At 39.4% G+C, this 16,988-nt stretch overlaps 1 protein-coding gene across 1 annotated transcript in view; it reads right to left on the bottom strand.

Annotated features, from left to right (window-relative positions):
- The window catches only part of CALCR (calcitonin receptor), a 60,455-nt gene extending 44,593 nt beyond the window's left edge, over nt 1–15,862 (bottom strand). Inside the window, exons 1-3 of the mRNA XM_042817424.1 lie at nt 15,815–15,862; nt 6,444–6,597; nt 3,138–3,248 (exon numbers count right to left, since the gene is read on the bottom strand). Coding sequence (XP_042673358.1) covers nt 3,138–3,248; nt 6,444–6,597; nt 15,815–15,862 — 313 coding nt within the window. The remainder of the gene's footprint in view (nt 1–3,137; nt 3,249–6,443; nt 6,598–15,814) is intronic.
- Nucleotides 15,863–16,988: the final 1,126 nt, after the last annotated feature.

Here is a 16,988-nt window from a genome sequence, read left to right as displayed (position 1 = left end):
CTGCACCAAATTCATCCTGATCGCAGGCACAGTGCGGAGGCAGGGAGCTGGGTAAAACACAGTGCTCTGCCTCAGACCAGGCTGTGCTCAACACAGGGTGCCAGTCCATCTGATATAGACTGCCATTGCATCCACAATATATTTCCTTTCTGTTTTATTAGCAAGAGTACTACCTTCATGAATTACATACTATATATTCCCATCAAATTTGATTCTTTCAGCTCTTATAAATTTCAGTGTGGCTTGAAGACATTTAATAGGGATTATACCAGATATTATCCTGTGTCAAATATGAGTATAGAGTACTATTCAGGGGAAAATGTGCATGATGTCTGATTCAGGAGTACAAAATCCAGCACTGTCCAGGGCTTCAGTCAGGAGCAGATGAGACAATAAATGTCTTGCTGGCACAGAAGTTAAACCAGTAGGTCTCTGTATGTTGAAACGATTTTTTTTTTTATGCATGTGCTGGTCAGTGTGAGAAAGACTGCTGTAAAAGGCAATTTGTTTACTGAAGAAATAAATAGCTTGTAGAGAGGAATTTATATTAATTAGCTGTCAGATACACCCTTCTTTTCACAGGACAGAGCTTTGTCAGGTGGGAAAAGAAATGTTGGAAGCCCAAGTTAGTGGAGCAAGCTGGATTATCACTATGGTCCTTTGTCTTCTCAAAACACAAATTTCTATCTAGTATGAGCTGAAATATATTCAGTGAAATAAGTGGAATTACATTTGGTTGAATTAGTGGTGAAGTTGTACAAAATGAACTGAGCACTGAGCATGTTGAAGCTCTCTTTCCTTGTCATTCTGCTTCTGTGCCATTTTCTCCAGATTATTATTCCTCCTGATTTATACTCTCTAACAACTTCTTGGCCCCAATACTGAATGCTGTTGGGGTATAGGTACAACAAGCTATTACACAGCACTCAGGTGCAGACAAAAGGAAGATGTGATCCTAGGTTACCAGATAATTGACTTTTTCAGTTACAAATGACATGCACCAAAGTGCTTAAAGAAAGCTGAATGCTACCATTTTATTCCAGGACTCAAGGCTGTGCATGGCCCCATACAGAAACCATGTAGACTTCTGGGGAGTTAATAGACAGCTGTTCTGCAGATATCAGGACATCACTAAGCGGCACAACAGGAAATACTTCTTTCAGAAGCCCATGGGCTTACTACTTGCATGCCTCAAATATATGCTGAAGTGGTCTGATGTCACAGAGCCTTAATGAGAAGGAAATCTGACAGGCACTGTGGTTTTCATCTTATAAAATCACTGTTCTTTGGGATGAATTTTCTGTTTCTCAGCAGAAAATTTAGCCATACCCAACAGACATAAGGTTAGCGAACACAGTAATGACTTGTGACACGAACTTGGTAAGCTTTTCTCAGGACAGCTGAACCTGTGGTTTTGGCCACCTCTGAGTGGCAGCCAGTTTCATTAGCAACTGAAAGATTTCCTCTCCTTCCTGCAGCTTCTTGTCTTCCTCGTACTTTGTTTAGGTCCTGCATGACAGTCAAGCACCTGTATAGGCAGGCTTTGTGCTGGCTTTACTGCAGCTGTAGTACACATGGGGTACCCGGCACACATTATAGGAAAGCAGTTCTGGCTGCACCAGGAGATGCAGAGATGCCTCAGAGGCACAGAAATGCTGCCAGGCAGTGGGGACATCAGCCTAGACGCAGGTGGATGTGCCACCTGGGAGCAGAGGGATGTGCCAAGGGAAAACGCTGACTCTGGGGGACTGTATGTATTGCTCCTGCACAGGAATGCAGATAGATCAGCAGGAAATTGCTGAAGGAGGATTCTGTGGCTTTTTACAGATAACAGAAAGACTAAAAAAATCTCAAACCTGGAAGCTTTTAAGCACAGTGGAAGGAAAAACTGGAGTACACACACAGCATGGGCCAGGCTTTGCAGCACACATTGGTACCTTAAGGAGCCCTTTGCAATCAGTCCAACGAGTCACAGTCCTCAACTTTAATAGACATTAATAAGCAGAGAGAGGTGCTTCAAGGATGGCTTGAAGTGTTACTTTGAAGAGTGTCGCTGGAATTGAGTGATTAGTGCAGAACAAGTTGCTGGAGACAGGCAGGCAAAAATCTGGGAAAAGGTGATTTGTGCAGCAGCTGGAGGGTTGGGTCCATAACCAGCCCTGCTCATGATGGGGTGGGGACCTGGGAACAGTGGGAGGCTGTTGTGCTGTCTTCCACCTGCTTTTACAGGAACATATGGAGTATTCATAAATCAGGATGGTGCCTTTTTTTTTTTCCCCTGTGAAAAATACAGAACTGGGGAAAGCAGAGGACTTGTGGTAAATTGCTCTATTCACCAGAGGGACTGGTAGCATTTGGGGATGATACCATGAACAAAATGCAGGCAGAAACAGAAGATTTGACATTTCTGCAGTGAATGTAGAAAAAAGCACATGCAACCTCAGGATCCTGAACCTTCAGCTCTCACCTGAGCACAAACACTTTTGGGACTTGTAGTTACAGCTGACTGAGAATACTGGGGCATCAAGCACTGCCAATAAGCAGTAAGTCCTGAAAGCTGAGCACACAGCTCTGTCTTCCCTCAAACAATACCCCTTGTGGAGTTTATTTGCATCTAATATTTCTTCATAACTATTCATCAAAATCTCTGCTCTTGATTTTTTCCCTTTTATTTATCTCTTTCAGCATTCTTAATTTACCTCTCTTTGCCCACAGAGGTGCTAGCACTTCCATGAAGAATCCAATGAACAACTGGAACTTTGAAAGAATATCACTTCTGTTCATCTTCCAAAAAATATTTTCCAATAAAACCAGAAGATTCTGATAGATACTTCATGCATATAAGAATACTTTATAATTTTCCCTTGATAGAAAAATCTAGAATAAGGTATTAAAATATGTTGATATCATAACTAAGTTGTTAATATTTCCATATTTTCATAAAAAGGTCCCATAAATCCAGCAGCTATGTTTACGTCAATATAGCACATAAAATATTATACAAATGAAAATACGTAAGTTAGGCAACTCGAAGACTTTACGTATTTTCATTTCAAACAAACTCTGAGATTTCATACTTCCATTCAAGGACATGAATATTCCTTTCAAAGAGAAGGTGATAAAATTAAGTACCGTACCAGTTGGGTCAAAGTCTGGAAAATAATCTGGGCAGTTCTGAGCAGTGATTCTGCCAGCAGGAGTGTCATCCCAGCACAACCAGCCATCCCATGTTCGGTTGCAGAACAGACCTGGATGTTGAAGAGGAATTCAGTAGTCATTTCAGCAGTCAATCCTGAGCCCATTCTGTTCTGACCTCCCAAGGAATATTGCCATCTGCAGACAATAAAGTGGTTTTGCAATGTAAGCCCCTGTTATTGCTACACTTGGAGTGGCATTCAGTTAGTAGAAAGTGCTTGGTTTTGCCAACCAGATGATAGTGGTTTTAATGTTACCAGAAACTACTGTTTTAAAGCCCACTGAATGGAGCTTTGAGTGTAGGGTCTGAACCTACACATTCTTGTTCTTGACAGTTGTAGCAGACAGGACCCTGTAAGTTCTCTTCTGCAGAGGTAGCACTCCTGGCACTGTGTGCCTTGCAGGGATTATCCCCAGACACAAGAAAGACAAAGTGGATGAAAGAGGGAGGCAGAATAGTGCACTTTCTTGCTCCCCATTAGAGAGATGTCATACAAGGGGGTCTGCAGAAATTGCACTATGAGACTGCTTGCGAAAACACAGCTTTCTTGCTCACAGTGGATTCATGCAAATAGCACATCAGGACCAAAAAAAGATAATTCTTGGTTATTTTTCATGCAAAATCGGTTTTCACTGGGGAAAACATATTAACTAACATGAGTGACAGGTTAAAGGGACATACAGTGAGAAGACATACTTTGCCATTTTTTGCTCTGGTCCCAGAGAATTTTCAGAATAGCTGCTATCACCATGTAGGTTGTTTCTGACAGACTTACTTAGAAGGTATTTAATACCCTTGTTCACTTTATTAGCAAGCCTAGTATCAGCTGTTTGCTATCTTTCAGGCATTCTCTGTCTTTGAGACACATTCGAAAGACTTTTAGAAATTGTTTTGTAATACCAAAGAAGAGCAAAAAATGTTTGCAACTTGTATCTGAAAGACACAGCAGAATGAAGCTGATAGGGATTTCAGGCTTTAATTTTAAATCCTTTGCCTTGCCTTATAAAGCAAGGTCCATACAATGTGGAATGTGCCTTTCAAGGTCAGGGATAGGATATATACATACATATGCCCATAAGTATAGATACACATACACCAACATACACACATATATATATGTTTTTGAACTCCCGAAACAACTCAGACAGTCTAAATAATAAACCATAAGAGGCAGATGTGAACAACGTTGCTGAATCACTGACCAGAACAATTACATTTCTGGGGGAGTGTGGGAACGCTGTGCAGGACTGTCAGGCACTCCCTTGTGCTTGAACTGTACATTTCATTACTCCACTGTGGTTTAAACTCATCAATTCTACCTTGAAATGGGCAGGTATACTCAGTAGATGCCTTCAGCTCATATCTTGGGCTTTTCTTCTCTGGAAACACTCCAACGGTTGTCCTTTGCACTAAGGGAATTAACCATCTCATACGATCCTCCCTTTCAAATTATCAGCTAAGAGATCTAGGCATTTGCTCACTTCCATCTGTTTGTGACATACATTTAGTATTTATGAAATATACATGTTGGAGGACTGATGAGGATCCTGTAATTGAGTTGCGACTCAGAGAAACAAATCCACAGTGAAAAACACAGCTTCAGTAGCATTGGCCTTTTTCTCTGTTCACTTATTATCTTCAGTCTGAGTTACAAATGCATTAAATGCACGTTGCTAAGAACACGACACTCCCCAGTGGCTCCGTTGAAACCCAGCTGTCAGCTGAAGGAGAGCAGAAACTGCTGAGCTGTGTCAGATGGCTGCTGGTCTGCTGCTGCTGTCCTCCTGGACAGTCCTGCCCAGGAGAAACCACCAGGATGACATCATATGAAACAAGAATCACTTCATGCTGGGCAAACACTTCAGCCCTTTGCAACAAATTACATGTGAAAGGGGTAAAAAATCAAAAAAAGAAAAGAAAGAAAGGGAATAGATGAGAACTATCAATTAATGCAAAAATTACATTTTATAGAGCTGGAGACTAAACGAGTAATGTGTGCAGAGAATAGCACAGCAGCTAAAGGCTTGTTTATGTCTGAAACATGACAGTTTTTGTTGCTCCTTTTAAATACTTGCATGTTGGTTTTTTGTTTGTTTGTTTGTTTCTCCCATTATTGGCCTAATTGAAAACTTATTTGAATCAAAGGGTTCTACATTGTACATTTCTACATTCATTCCAAAACAATTCTGCATCAAGGCCTGAATATCTTAACATCTAGTCACTGACTCTTACAGACAGCAATAAAATCTGATGAAGAGTTACAGAAATGCCTTTGTGCTTATACTGAAGAAAACCTCACCAACATATTATCTCCACTTCATTAACTGCATTGTTTGCTTTTTTTTTTTCTAATATAACTTCTCTTAAACAGTGCCTCCATTCCCCGTGTTCTTAGGGACATGGGCTAGTGGGCAGTGTGGTGATGGGTTGACAGTCTATCTCAGAGGTCTTTTCCACCCTTATTGATTCAACGATTCTATGACTTTATGATTCTTTACTTGCACAAATTTCCAGTATGCCTCAAATATTTTTTCTTTAGCTTCTTCATAGCTTCTTCCTTATTTTTTATTGAAGAAATGACCAAAAGAGAACCCTCAGTCCCAGCCTGATAGGCTTCTTCATTCACTGCATGCCGTTGTTGCACCACTATTATTTGTCATTTCTTTTTCCTTTTTATTAATCTTAACATGTGTCTCCTGTTCAGTAATGACCTGTCCTCAGTGCTTTACAAACCTCTTTTTACTAATGTTACTGTTGAATACAGAAGACCAGGAACACTTGTGCTGATACACAGCATGACAGTTCTCAATTCAGGACAGACAGAAAAGCAAAACAAATGAGCAAGACTGGCATTTATATTTAAGATATTACTGTTCACAGTCACATCTTTGTGTAATAGTACCAAAAAATACTGCACCGACAGTTCTGGAAAACTTAACTGTCTAAGGAAGAGAACAGAAATTCAAGCAGCAAAGCCCTGAGCCAGCAATGCACTTCACCTACATGACACAGGTACCATCTGCATGGAAAGGGAGGAATAGCTGCTCATTCCCTGGGCTCGCTCTAGCCTTTCTTCTTTCTTAGCATCTCAGAGGACAGTAAGTTAGTGTGAATCTGACTGCTGCTTACCGGAAGGCAGCTGCATCCCAAGGAAAAATATAGGTTAGTATAGAGAACAAAATGCTTCTTTTGTAGTGATATACACAAGCATGGTAATATACAAACAGAACTTTTTTATCTTCTTTACCTTTTTTCCTATATGGAGGAGCTCTGTTCATCCTCTCATAGCATTTGAACTGCGAATCTATTATCTTCTGTCGTATGACTGAATTTTCAGTTACTACAGGCTCTAATGTAGGATCAGTATAATTTACAGTAGCAGTAAGACTTGGAACCACTCTCTGTACAGAAAGGAAAAACTGTTAGTGACACTGAATAAACCAGCAAGATTTAAAAAAATTACAAAAGTTCAGAAATCTTCATTACGCATTCCTCAAAGGCCTTTTACTTGCGTATTTTGCATTATGATAGACCTTATTACTTTCAAAGTAAGTGCTGAATTTCAGCTAAGTTTACTTCACTATAAACTCAGGATTTTAACCTAGCCCTTTTTCCTGGCAAAAGAAAGAACCATTAAATACTAGATAAAGTCTTTAAAATCTTTCCATTTAGATTAGTGATCTGCAAAAAAAATTTGTACATATCTGCACAATGTTGCACCCATGTACTTCTTCCCACTTGTGCTGATTTCTCTATAGATTACCCAGTCAGTACCACAGGCTGGAAACCTTATTATTTCATGTTTTCTGCTTTCTGCTTTGAGCTCCTTCAACTTTTAGGGCCAGAGTAAAGGGTTTAAACCTCACAACCTGAGCTTAGTTCCTAATTAAGTGCCTAAGCAAAGTACCCCCAAATCTGAGAGTCTGAATGAAAAGTCCTCTTTGATCAAGTGGCCTTTTCTGAAGGATTCCACTCTAAGCTGCTTGAAGGGCACACAGAAGGACCACTGCCTATGGAAGGCCAAGAGCTCAGGCAGAAAGGTCAGTTGTTCTCTTTCCATCCACCCCTCTGTTGCACAGCCTCTGTGAGTCAGGGAGGAAATGAGTGTATGGAGCTCCAGTTAAAGCTCTTTTGCCTTAATTCTGTATCAGGACACTTCTCTGTGGGAAGGTGATAGGAAAGGGTTATTTCTTCTGATTCCCCAAGTAAAAGCAATACAACTATGGCACTTTCTTTGCATGGCTATTTTTTTTTACCTGCAAAGCTATACTTAAGCCACTGCAAGTACATACAGAGTTATTTAAAGTCTCCTTCAAAACTGAGAACTCCCATAAGCCTTGAAGTTCTTGGGGATCTTTCTTATTCAAAGCCTGCATTTCTCTAGACAAGCCATACAGGTAATGTTACTAACATTAATACTTTTAACAGTATTTTCTCCATAGTAAAGAGTAAGTTTAGGACTTTTAGGAGCATGCTTCAGATTATATTGATCACCTCCCATGCACATTCGAGCCTATGAGATTCACATTACCACTAAATGCTTATTCAAAGATTGTTAAGCAGGCATTTAGAGCTGTACAATCAAAAACCATGACAGGTTTGAAAGTTCAAACATGAAGTGAATTTTTAAACTACTCTTTCCCTTTTTTCTTACTGCACATTGCAAACAGCTGTATCTCATTAACACTTTGCTTTCTTTTCCATCTGCACAGACAAAGCAGCTCATTAAAATACATAGCAAAACAGAGTATGTGAAAATATGTCATTACTTTATGTAGATATGTCTGTGCTGAAACATCTCAGATTCATCTTTTTATATCATCTTCTTCTCCCTAACCAATTTTGTTCTAATTTAATTGCTTTTTCCCAATTTAATCTAATCCTTTTTCCTGCTGAGATTTTATTTTTGAACTTCATATAGCTACTATTTGAAGACTGGAATACACTGAAGGCACTTAATCTCACTGCACGTAACATGAAATTTTAACTTGAAATAAAATGACAGAAAAAAGATGAAAGATATTTTTGGTAGATATAACTCTATATGAATTTTGTGTGTAAATATATATATATACATGCATGAATAGATATGCATGGACAGTGAAGGCATTTGGAAGATTTCGTCTGGCCACTTAAACGAAAAAATTAAGCTTCTAAAAGGCCAGAATAGAAAATACAGAAGCAAACCCCACTATATTTGGGTTCCCTCCTTTATGAAAAGATTAAAGGAGTAGATGGTGTCCAAGGGGATCATTTAAAAAGCAAACCAGCAATGTTGCAGATATCACGGGAAAAAAAAAAAAAAAACAGATGAAGTTTTCCAGCAGTCTTCAGGTCTGTTTTTGCCCTTCCTGTCTGTGCATCACCATAGGCTTCAGTACTTCCCTGAAGTGAATCATAGAAACTCCAGATTTATTTTTTCCCCATTCTTATTTTGAATAATACCTCAGTTCCAAGCTGTTTGCATTTGAGAGAGGAACAGCAGAGTCAAAGACAAGCTGGGGATTCCCATATCGCTACCTCTGCTCTCAACAATTCCTCTGTCACTGGGGGCCAATCTGGGAAAGCACTCATGTTTTGAAAGCATAACCATCTGATAATGCTTGGAAACCATCACCACTTTTCTTTCACTTGAAACAATGTTTTATCTGACTTTTGTTTTGTTTTGGAAGGAGATGGTCTGTTCTTCAGCTTGTTTGACCAAACAAGACCAATTCACACTAACAGTACAACCAGAAAGACTGAAGTTGCTGATCATAAATTGCAATTTCCCTTGCTTTATCTGTACAGAGTAAAGCACAACAGAACTGTATGATAATTGGCAAATGCCAGCTACACAGATAGAAACTGTAAATACTTTTTAAGTGCATTGAAACATCCTTCCCTTCTTTTAAGTTGTTTTGGTTCATTATTATCCACCATTCTTGAAAGGACAGATTTTTCCCAAGATTGTACAGTACAAAAACATATAAACTGAAATTAAAAGAGATGCCATCAGAAAAGAAATGCTCCATTCCCGTCTTTCAACAGGTGAAGATGTAACAGTTTGTAACCAGGGTTGAAATTTTTGGGGATGAGGTACAAGAGAGCAAAAAACCTCTCTCTTCAAAGTCAGTTTCATAATTTGCTGCATGTAAGGGATGAGTCTACTTCCTGAAGTAGACAGCTCTTATTAGGTATAGATTAATGAGAATAATACTTGGAAGCAGAGTTCCTGTGGTGGTAGATAGGATGAACGTTTTGGATTGTGCACTAAATTATTTAAAGTGCTCAAACTTGTAACCATTCTGCTACCTTTGAGCAAGGCAATCATGCTACAGTTGAAATTGTGAGAAAAATCCCTATTACCCACATTTGGTCCAGGAATTCACTTAGAGAGATTAAAAAGATAGATGAGAATATGTCAGAAAAGCTCAATGAAAATAGTTTCTTCATCGGGGGAAATATTTTAATGGCCAACAGTAAAAATAAAGCAACTTCGGATAAAGACTGGAATATTAATGTTAGGTTACATCAGTCTCATACATTTATCTCATTTTTTACTTATGAAATCTGAAGAATCAGATTTTGAGTTAGTCACACACACATTTCCAGGCACCTTTGATGTAATTGTAAAAGCTTGAATGTGAAATCAAATTACAGAGTTATGCGTAGGTGTGTTACTGGTATTGTTCATCTGTGATGTGCCTAAAATACACACACTCTTCCATTTGATTACTCATTTCTTTTTGCCTGGATTTGAAAAGCCAGCCATGGAATTTTGAACAATATTTTATTCTGCCTTGAAACAAATGATCATTTCTGCTGACTAACAACAAATAAATCTGATGGCTTGAAAGAGGGTGAGCAATTAAACCTCTGTTTACTCCCACGCACAAAAGAATTGTGCATCCACCAACATTCTGATACATGGAGCCTAGTGCCTGCTCACCCCAAAGCCATGGGCAGAACTCCCACTCAGTTCAGTGGGATGGTGATCCAGCCACATACTGGGGATCAATCATACAAAGATCTTACCACAGTTTGATGTTGGATATCATTATTAACTTATTCTTTCTGTGCTCCTTACCTTTAGGATGAGGAAAAGGTAAATGAGCAGAAAGAAATCTCTGGGTTGCTATGCTGTTATCAAAGGTAGAAGAGGCCTGGGCATGGCTACATGCGGGGAAAGCTTCACCTGAATAGTGCCTACGGTATGGAATAAATGTTGGATGTTTGGAGTCCATTACTGCAAGTTAAAAACCCTTCCCATCTATCCATCAGTTACTTCAGATGGAAGTATAAATGATATTGATACAATAAAGGAATGGTTCATCCATTTACAAATATTCTTTATTAAAGAGAAATCAGTATTTCACAACTTAATGAGCTGAATGTGTCGACAGCCTGAAAATGATTGTTTATGATTTCTTCAGAAGAAAAATGCTTAAGTGATGTCCCATGCAGCAGTTTAGCAGCCGTACATATGATGTCACTCCTAAAAGTCCAAGTAAATGACGTCATACATACGACCACCAAGCCACCACGTGACGAATGACTGTCATAAGAAAATGAATTATCATAACAAAGAAAAAGAACAGGCTGCTGGGAATGCTGAAGTTCACTTTAAACCTAGAATGGACAAAGTAATCTAGAGAAACAACTTGGATTTGTTATTAAACTATATTAAGATTAGTAAATCGTGCACCAGTTTCTGTAAGACAGACACCTGCTATTAACCTCTGCTAGACTATGCCTATTTCTGAAACACAAAATCCAAATAAAGCAAGCATAAAATTCACCTTTTTTTCCACAAAATACTGGATGCAATGAACAGGCATTCCCAAATACTTTTCTTCCACCATCAAGGAGCTAGACTAAACATGACTTTTGAAAATAAAGTATCTGCAGCTTTCTTTCCTTTTGATTTTCCCCCAGATCTTCTTTGAGCTCAGTCAAAATGTATTTCAGAATCTGGATGCTACGACTGCTTATTATTGATTTTGATAGCTCAAAAATATATTTGATGCATTTCTTTTAAAACTGCTCAGTTTAGTCACCTCTTAGTGGGTGACTTAACTCTTGTTCTTTGACACACCACATCTTCAAGCAAGAGCTCAGCATGACTCAGCCTCGTTGCAGAGCTCCTGTTGTACCTTGATTGTGTTTGAGAGACTTTTCACAGCCACCAGTGTCAGAACAGAGAAGAAAACCACTGTGATGCCTTAGGAAGGTCAATAACAGAAGGTACTCAGTAAACATAACGATGATTGCTTATTCATTACGAAGGTACTTAGAAACAGCAGACAACAACTTCTTGGGGGAAATACCTCAACATGACATGTTTTACTGAACCATCGAATGTTAAAAATTTCCCGTATTCAATTGCTGTTGAAGCAGGATGAAAACATCTTATAATTATATCCCATATAACTTACATTGCAGATTTTGGAGGCTATGTAGACGAGCAAAAGATTATCACCCACAGTAGATGAATACAAGGCACTTTGAATGGAAAGCAACTTGTAACCCTCTCTTACAGTTCTTTTCCATTGCTGCAGTCAGTACTTGCTCACATGAGGAAGCTTTACTCTCAGGACAGACTGATGCAGACCGTGAGCATAGAGCAAGGCTGCAGAATGCTTCAGGGATTTTGAATGCAGCTCTAATTAATCACCTTGCAAGAGACCTCTTTAGAGCAATCAGCTGCATGGCAACAATCTTATTATGTTAAAAAGCAAAAATGGAGACAAAAATGTCTGGCTCACCCTGAAACCTTTGGTGAATGCAATCCCTTCCTGAAAAGTTGCATGCAGATAGTGCCTGAAATGCTCGAAATAACCTACAGTAAGTCTTTATCATCAGCATTGTACCTCCCCAAATATTCGTTACATGAGAAGAGCTCTGGAATTTGCAAGTCCTTACAGCTTGAAGCAACTCACGCAAAGGAAAATACACCTTTCCCTATGCTTTGTCAGCACCTCTCCTGGCCCCCCAAAGGCCAGTACCTTCTCTACACTAGATGTTAGAGGAACCACTGTTTTTTGCAGGAAAGTCTTATGCAGAACAGGAGCAGGCTCTGGCCCCCCTGTGCAGTGTATCACACCTGTAGCTGTGGGAGACAGCCGGCTGTGGCACCTCACTGCTGTGTATCACTGTGGCAAGAGTGAGATGCTTGCACAATGAGCCATGCCCTCCTCACAGTAGTAAATATATTTCTAAGTGGCTTCTGGAGACTCAAACCTACTATAGTTGTGTTCCAAAATATGCCAGTTTTTGTACTTACCTAAATCACACTCAGGTTTTCACATGATTAATTTTCTATGTTTTATGAACTGCAATTATTCACAAGCCTTTCAGGATCTGACACAGTGTATCAGACTGTGAATAGCTCAGTGATTGAGATTTGGTAACAATTTGACAGGTCTGGACTTAATAAACTGTACAATTTGGTTTTTTTACTCAAAATGAAATTGTTTTAAAATATAGTCTTGGTCAAAGGGATTTAATTGAATAATGGTGTGGTCTGAAGCTGCAGCATTTGTTTTGTCCTTACTGAGCACTCTGTGGTTGGCTCAGGACAACAAAATTGCAATATATGAGCAAAAACTACTCCATCCGTCCTCATTTACAGGGCAAGAGCAAATTACCATCTGCAGGCACAAAAGGAGAATTTTTACTTGACAAAGTGAGGTAGAAAATACAATTCTCTTATCTCAATGTCCTGCAAAATTGATCAGTCACACAGGAAAAAGACCCAAGCTTGTTTCCTCCTCCCTCTCATTTTCAGCAGTCTGATCTCCCTGGACACACTGTTCCAATGCTCACCCTTCTTGTGGAGAGAAATGTGCATGAAGGAGACGGTCTAATTCTGCCAGCACATGGGGACTGAGGAACTTGAAACAAATTTCAGTTACACTCCGGGGTTCTCAGTAATTACTGAAAAATAGGAGTATCAGGAATAAGGTGAAATAAGAAACATTCCCTGAGAAGAACAATTAGAATTTCTAAAGGAATGCCCTCCGAATTGCAAAGGAATATCTGTTGATGGTGGAAGAATGGCTATTATTCTGCATCCAAAAGCAAGGGGAGCAGTCAGAGAGACAATAAGAAATGAGCTTTGCTTCTAATAATTGAGTCTTGGAGTCAGGTGCTTTAAACAGTTTGTGTTTAGTATTTTTTTAGTAATTTTAGTCATTACTATGGATCTATACACAAAGGAGTAGAGTGCTGGGTGATCTATGTAGAAATGATACATTTTCTATCAGAAGGTACCAAAACCACTTGGGACAGGTCTGAAGGCTGGAAACTGTGGGGAGGAGGACCTATGGAGTACTTGTAATTGGGGTCTAGGACCAAGCATGCAAGGAGGGATATGGGACTGGCACTGGGAACCCAGGAGCAATTAGAAAATCTTGCAGAATGGGAATGGCGTTTCTGGAAGAGAAAGAAGGACACCCTTTCCTTATGACAGACCACGAATAAAATGTAAAACTTGTATTTTTCCACCAACTTCAGGTGGAAAAATTTTTGGAAAGATGACCCTTGCCAAATATTTTCCATATTTGAATTAACAGCAGTGTTCTGGCAAGTACTATCAAGAAAATAGAGCTTGTTCACAGTCCTCATCTACGACTGTGGCTTCTCCCTTACCAGAAGATAAATTAAGAGGTGTCTAACAAGATAATAGTATGGCCACCACAGTGGAAAAGGATGGAATGCTGAGATTGGAGCAGTGAAAATGTAAGTAAATTTGTGCTTAAGTTACACATACAGAGACCTCTAGTGCAAAGATATGTAAAAGGAAGGAGATGCAGATTTTACTGCAGAGCTTCCTAAATATGTCCTAGCCCTGGGCTACTGCTGTAAGGAGGACAGAACCAATGCTGCACATGTGATACCATAGGTGAGAGATCTAATTTAGAGAGAGGATCAGCCAAATCTTTCAAGACTGTCCTCCAAATATATGCTGTAAGACGGAACACTCCAAACACTCAGTAAGGGCTGTTGACAATTTTAGTTAACAGAATATTTACAGTCCTGTCATTTGATTGTGGAAGAAAAATAATCTGGGACTGTTCTTCCAGTTGGCTTTGATTTCTTACAGGAAGACTTGCTGTTCTTTGCCAAGGCTCCTGTTATGTTATGCAGGTCAGTCGGGATTATTCAAGCACAGAAAATATCTGGTCTCAGATGGGTCCTTTGGCTTTGAGAGATCTCTTAACATGCATGATGTTCCAGCCAGCACAGCTCTACGTGCACCACTCACAGGGCTATGTATAACAGACACATAATGCCACAAAAACCAGTATACTCTGATACATATCAAGGCAGATTTTTGCCAAGCACAGGGATAATCATCAAATCATTAACTAATTCTGGATTAATTATTTTTGAAACCAAGCTAGCAGAAAAATGTTGTCTCCTCTGTTCATTCTCTTGCTCTCCAGCTCATCTTTGTTTGAAGTCCCTGATACTGAAATATGAATTCAGTATTTTACCCAAGTAAGGCATTCTTTGCTATTCTTCTGCATTCTTCATGATCTCATTTCATTGTTTTATTCCACCATTCTCTTACTGTTCTTGGCTTCCCTACCCTATTTTTTCTCCATGTTAATTTAAGTGGAAAACAGCACAGTGGGCAAGTTATGCTAGGCTGAAACAAACAAAACAGGGAGAGAGGTCTCTGCCATTCCCCAGAGTGTCCTATAGCCCCATTTCTACAATTTGTAACCAGAAAGGGTGTGAGCTGATGGGGAGACACACAGCAACATTCCATATTCATTCCACATGAATGGAAGAAAAGCTGAGAAACAGAGGGGTCTGAAGAGCTAACCAACAAGATACCATCAAGAGTAATAAAAATCGAAGGTTTCATCAGGAATACAGAGACAAATATATCTTTGAGGAATAAGGTAGCATCAGGCATACAAGTTACTCAGACACCGAGGCAAAGAGATGCTCATTCCCAGCAGCATCATTCAGACATATGACTGCTGTGTTACTGGGGATTTGGATAGTGTCCACATTTCTGAGTATCTGCAATGTCTTTGATTTTAATCATCTAATCATTTGAGGTTCCACAAGTAAACCTCAAAGAAACCATTCAACTTACATGAGAGGTATTTAGTCAAGTAGAAATTCATTTGCTACATAGTTAGAAAAATAGTTACCCAGCCATGTTGCTGTTGAATATATTGGAGTAACAGAAATATTGAGATCAAACAGTTGGAAGTAGTGTTTGAACTTGACAATTAATCTTTATAGTGATATTTGCCATTTCTGTTGCTTTCCTAAGACCAGAGCCAACATAAACAGTGAAGATTCACAATCACTTAAATCAAAGTCTCACACAACGTTTAGGAAGTTTTCAACTAGTAAGTTTCAAAATCCAGTCAAAAAAACACAGGCATTACCATCTTCAGACTTGCAGTTTTGTCTCACTGGGGAACGGTAGTTTCAAGTTCAAACTTTCATAAGATATCTTATTCAGAAACTTTATTAACCTTATTTCAAAGTTCTATCAGTAAGGGAACTCATTTCTTCACCTGTGCTGTATAACAAATATAACTCCTTATTTTTCCGAACATTACCACAAGTTTGAATCTGGCAGGTGTCATTCATTTGTCTTATACTTACAATAAGAAAGATAATCAGTAAGAAGCAACTGTGGGTAGTTTTTTTCATTGTGAAGTCTTCCTGCAGAAACACGTTGTAGATGATTCTTCTGGGAATTAAACAGCAAAAACAAAACCAGGATTAGATTTTGTTACAATAAATTCCTATCTTTGTGTACAGGCATCTTTGTAGACTTCAAGTGCATTCTGCATGTTTGTGTGCCTTCATCCTTCTGTGTGCTGATGTTTGAATTCACTGGAGACAGATACGCTTTTATTTCAGCCTCCCCTATGGATGCTAAAGTCAGCGGGCATGAATTACTGCTCCATATTACTACATGACCAGCAGTGTATCCACATCAAACTGCCTCTCTGCCTGCAGAGCTGACTTTGGTTGTCCTGATTCTGCTGCTTCTAATCTCCAAATGTCTGCAGACCCATGAAGAACCTGCATATTTTTTAAAATTACCCCCAAAAAAGAATGATCTGGTGCAATGATAGGCCACTCAAAAAGCATATTTATTGAGTGAGAGAAAGCCAGAGGATGAGTAACCACTAGGTAGGTTACCACAGAACTCAGTGTGGCAGGAAAAGAGGCAAACTGGAAGCTCTTTAGGTTAGACCTCCTGGCAAAGGAGCAAGACTGTGGGATTTCACAATGCAAAATGCAGCTAGCTTGCCTGGTCTGTGTGATTGAAGACAGACACGTGGCAGTGACTCTCCACCATTGAGAACTGCCACTGCACAAAGTGCTAGAGAAGCACAGCATGGCCATACCTCCAAGGGCTTGAAGGGAACTGGACCAGAAGCTTTCTGCTTTTCTTTGTCTCTTTTAAGTCATCACCCATCCAGCCTTTGACCACACCTTCATTTCTGAGGCATCTAAAAAATGGAGTGAGCACACTACCTGAGCACCAGGCATACCCAAACCCTAAGAATTTAATGGGAAAAGGGCACAAAGACTTTGAGGCTTAGCTTACAGTATGTGTAGTGAGCAAAACAATCCTCTGTGCAACTCTTGTTTCTGCCACAGCACTGTAGCAGCTCTTCTCTACTTGAAGTGGTTTGGAATGCCACCCATTACAGAGAGGAAATAAAACAGTTGTATTTGTCCTCATCTAAAGGAGAAATAATTTCAAAATGTAAGAAAGGAGTGGCACTTCTACTGCAATCTAATGCACTTGTATGTAATATCC

This window comes from Centrocercus urophasianus, unplaced genomic scaffold, assembly GCF_019232065.1.
Source record: "Centrocercus urophasianus isolate 14NV4802_14NV808 unplaced genomic scaffold, USGS_Curo_1.0 seq_16, whole genome shotgun sequence".
In the NCBI taxonomy this organism is placed as follows: Eukaryota; Metazoa; Chordata; class Aves; order Galliformes; family Phasianidae; genus Centrocercus; species Centrocercus urophasianus.
This window is presented reverse-complemented; position numbering and strand designations above follow the sequence as displayed.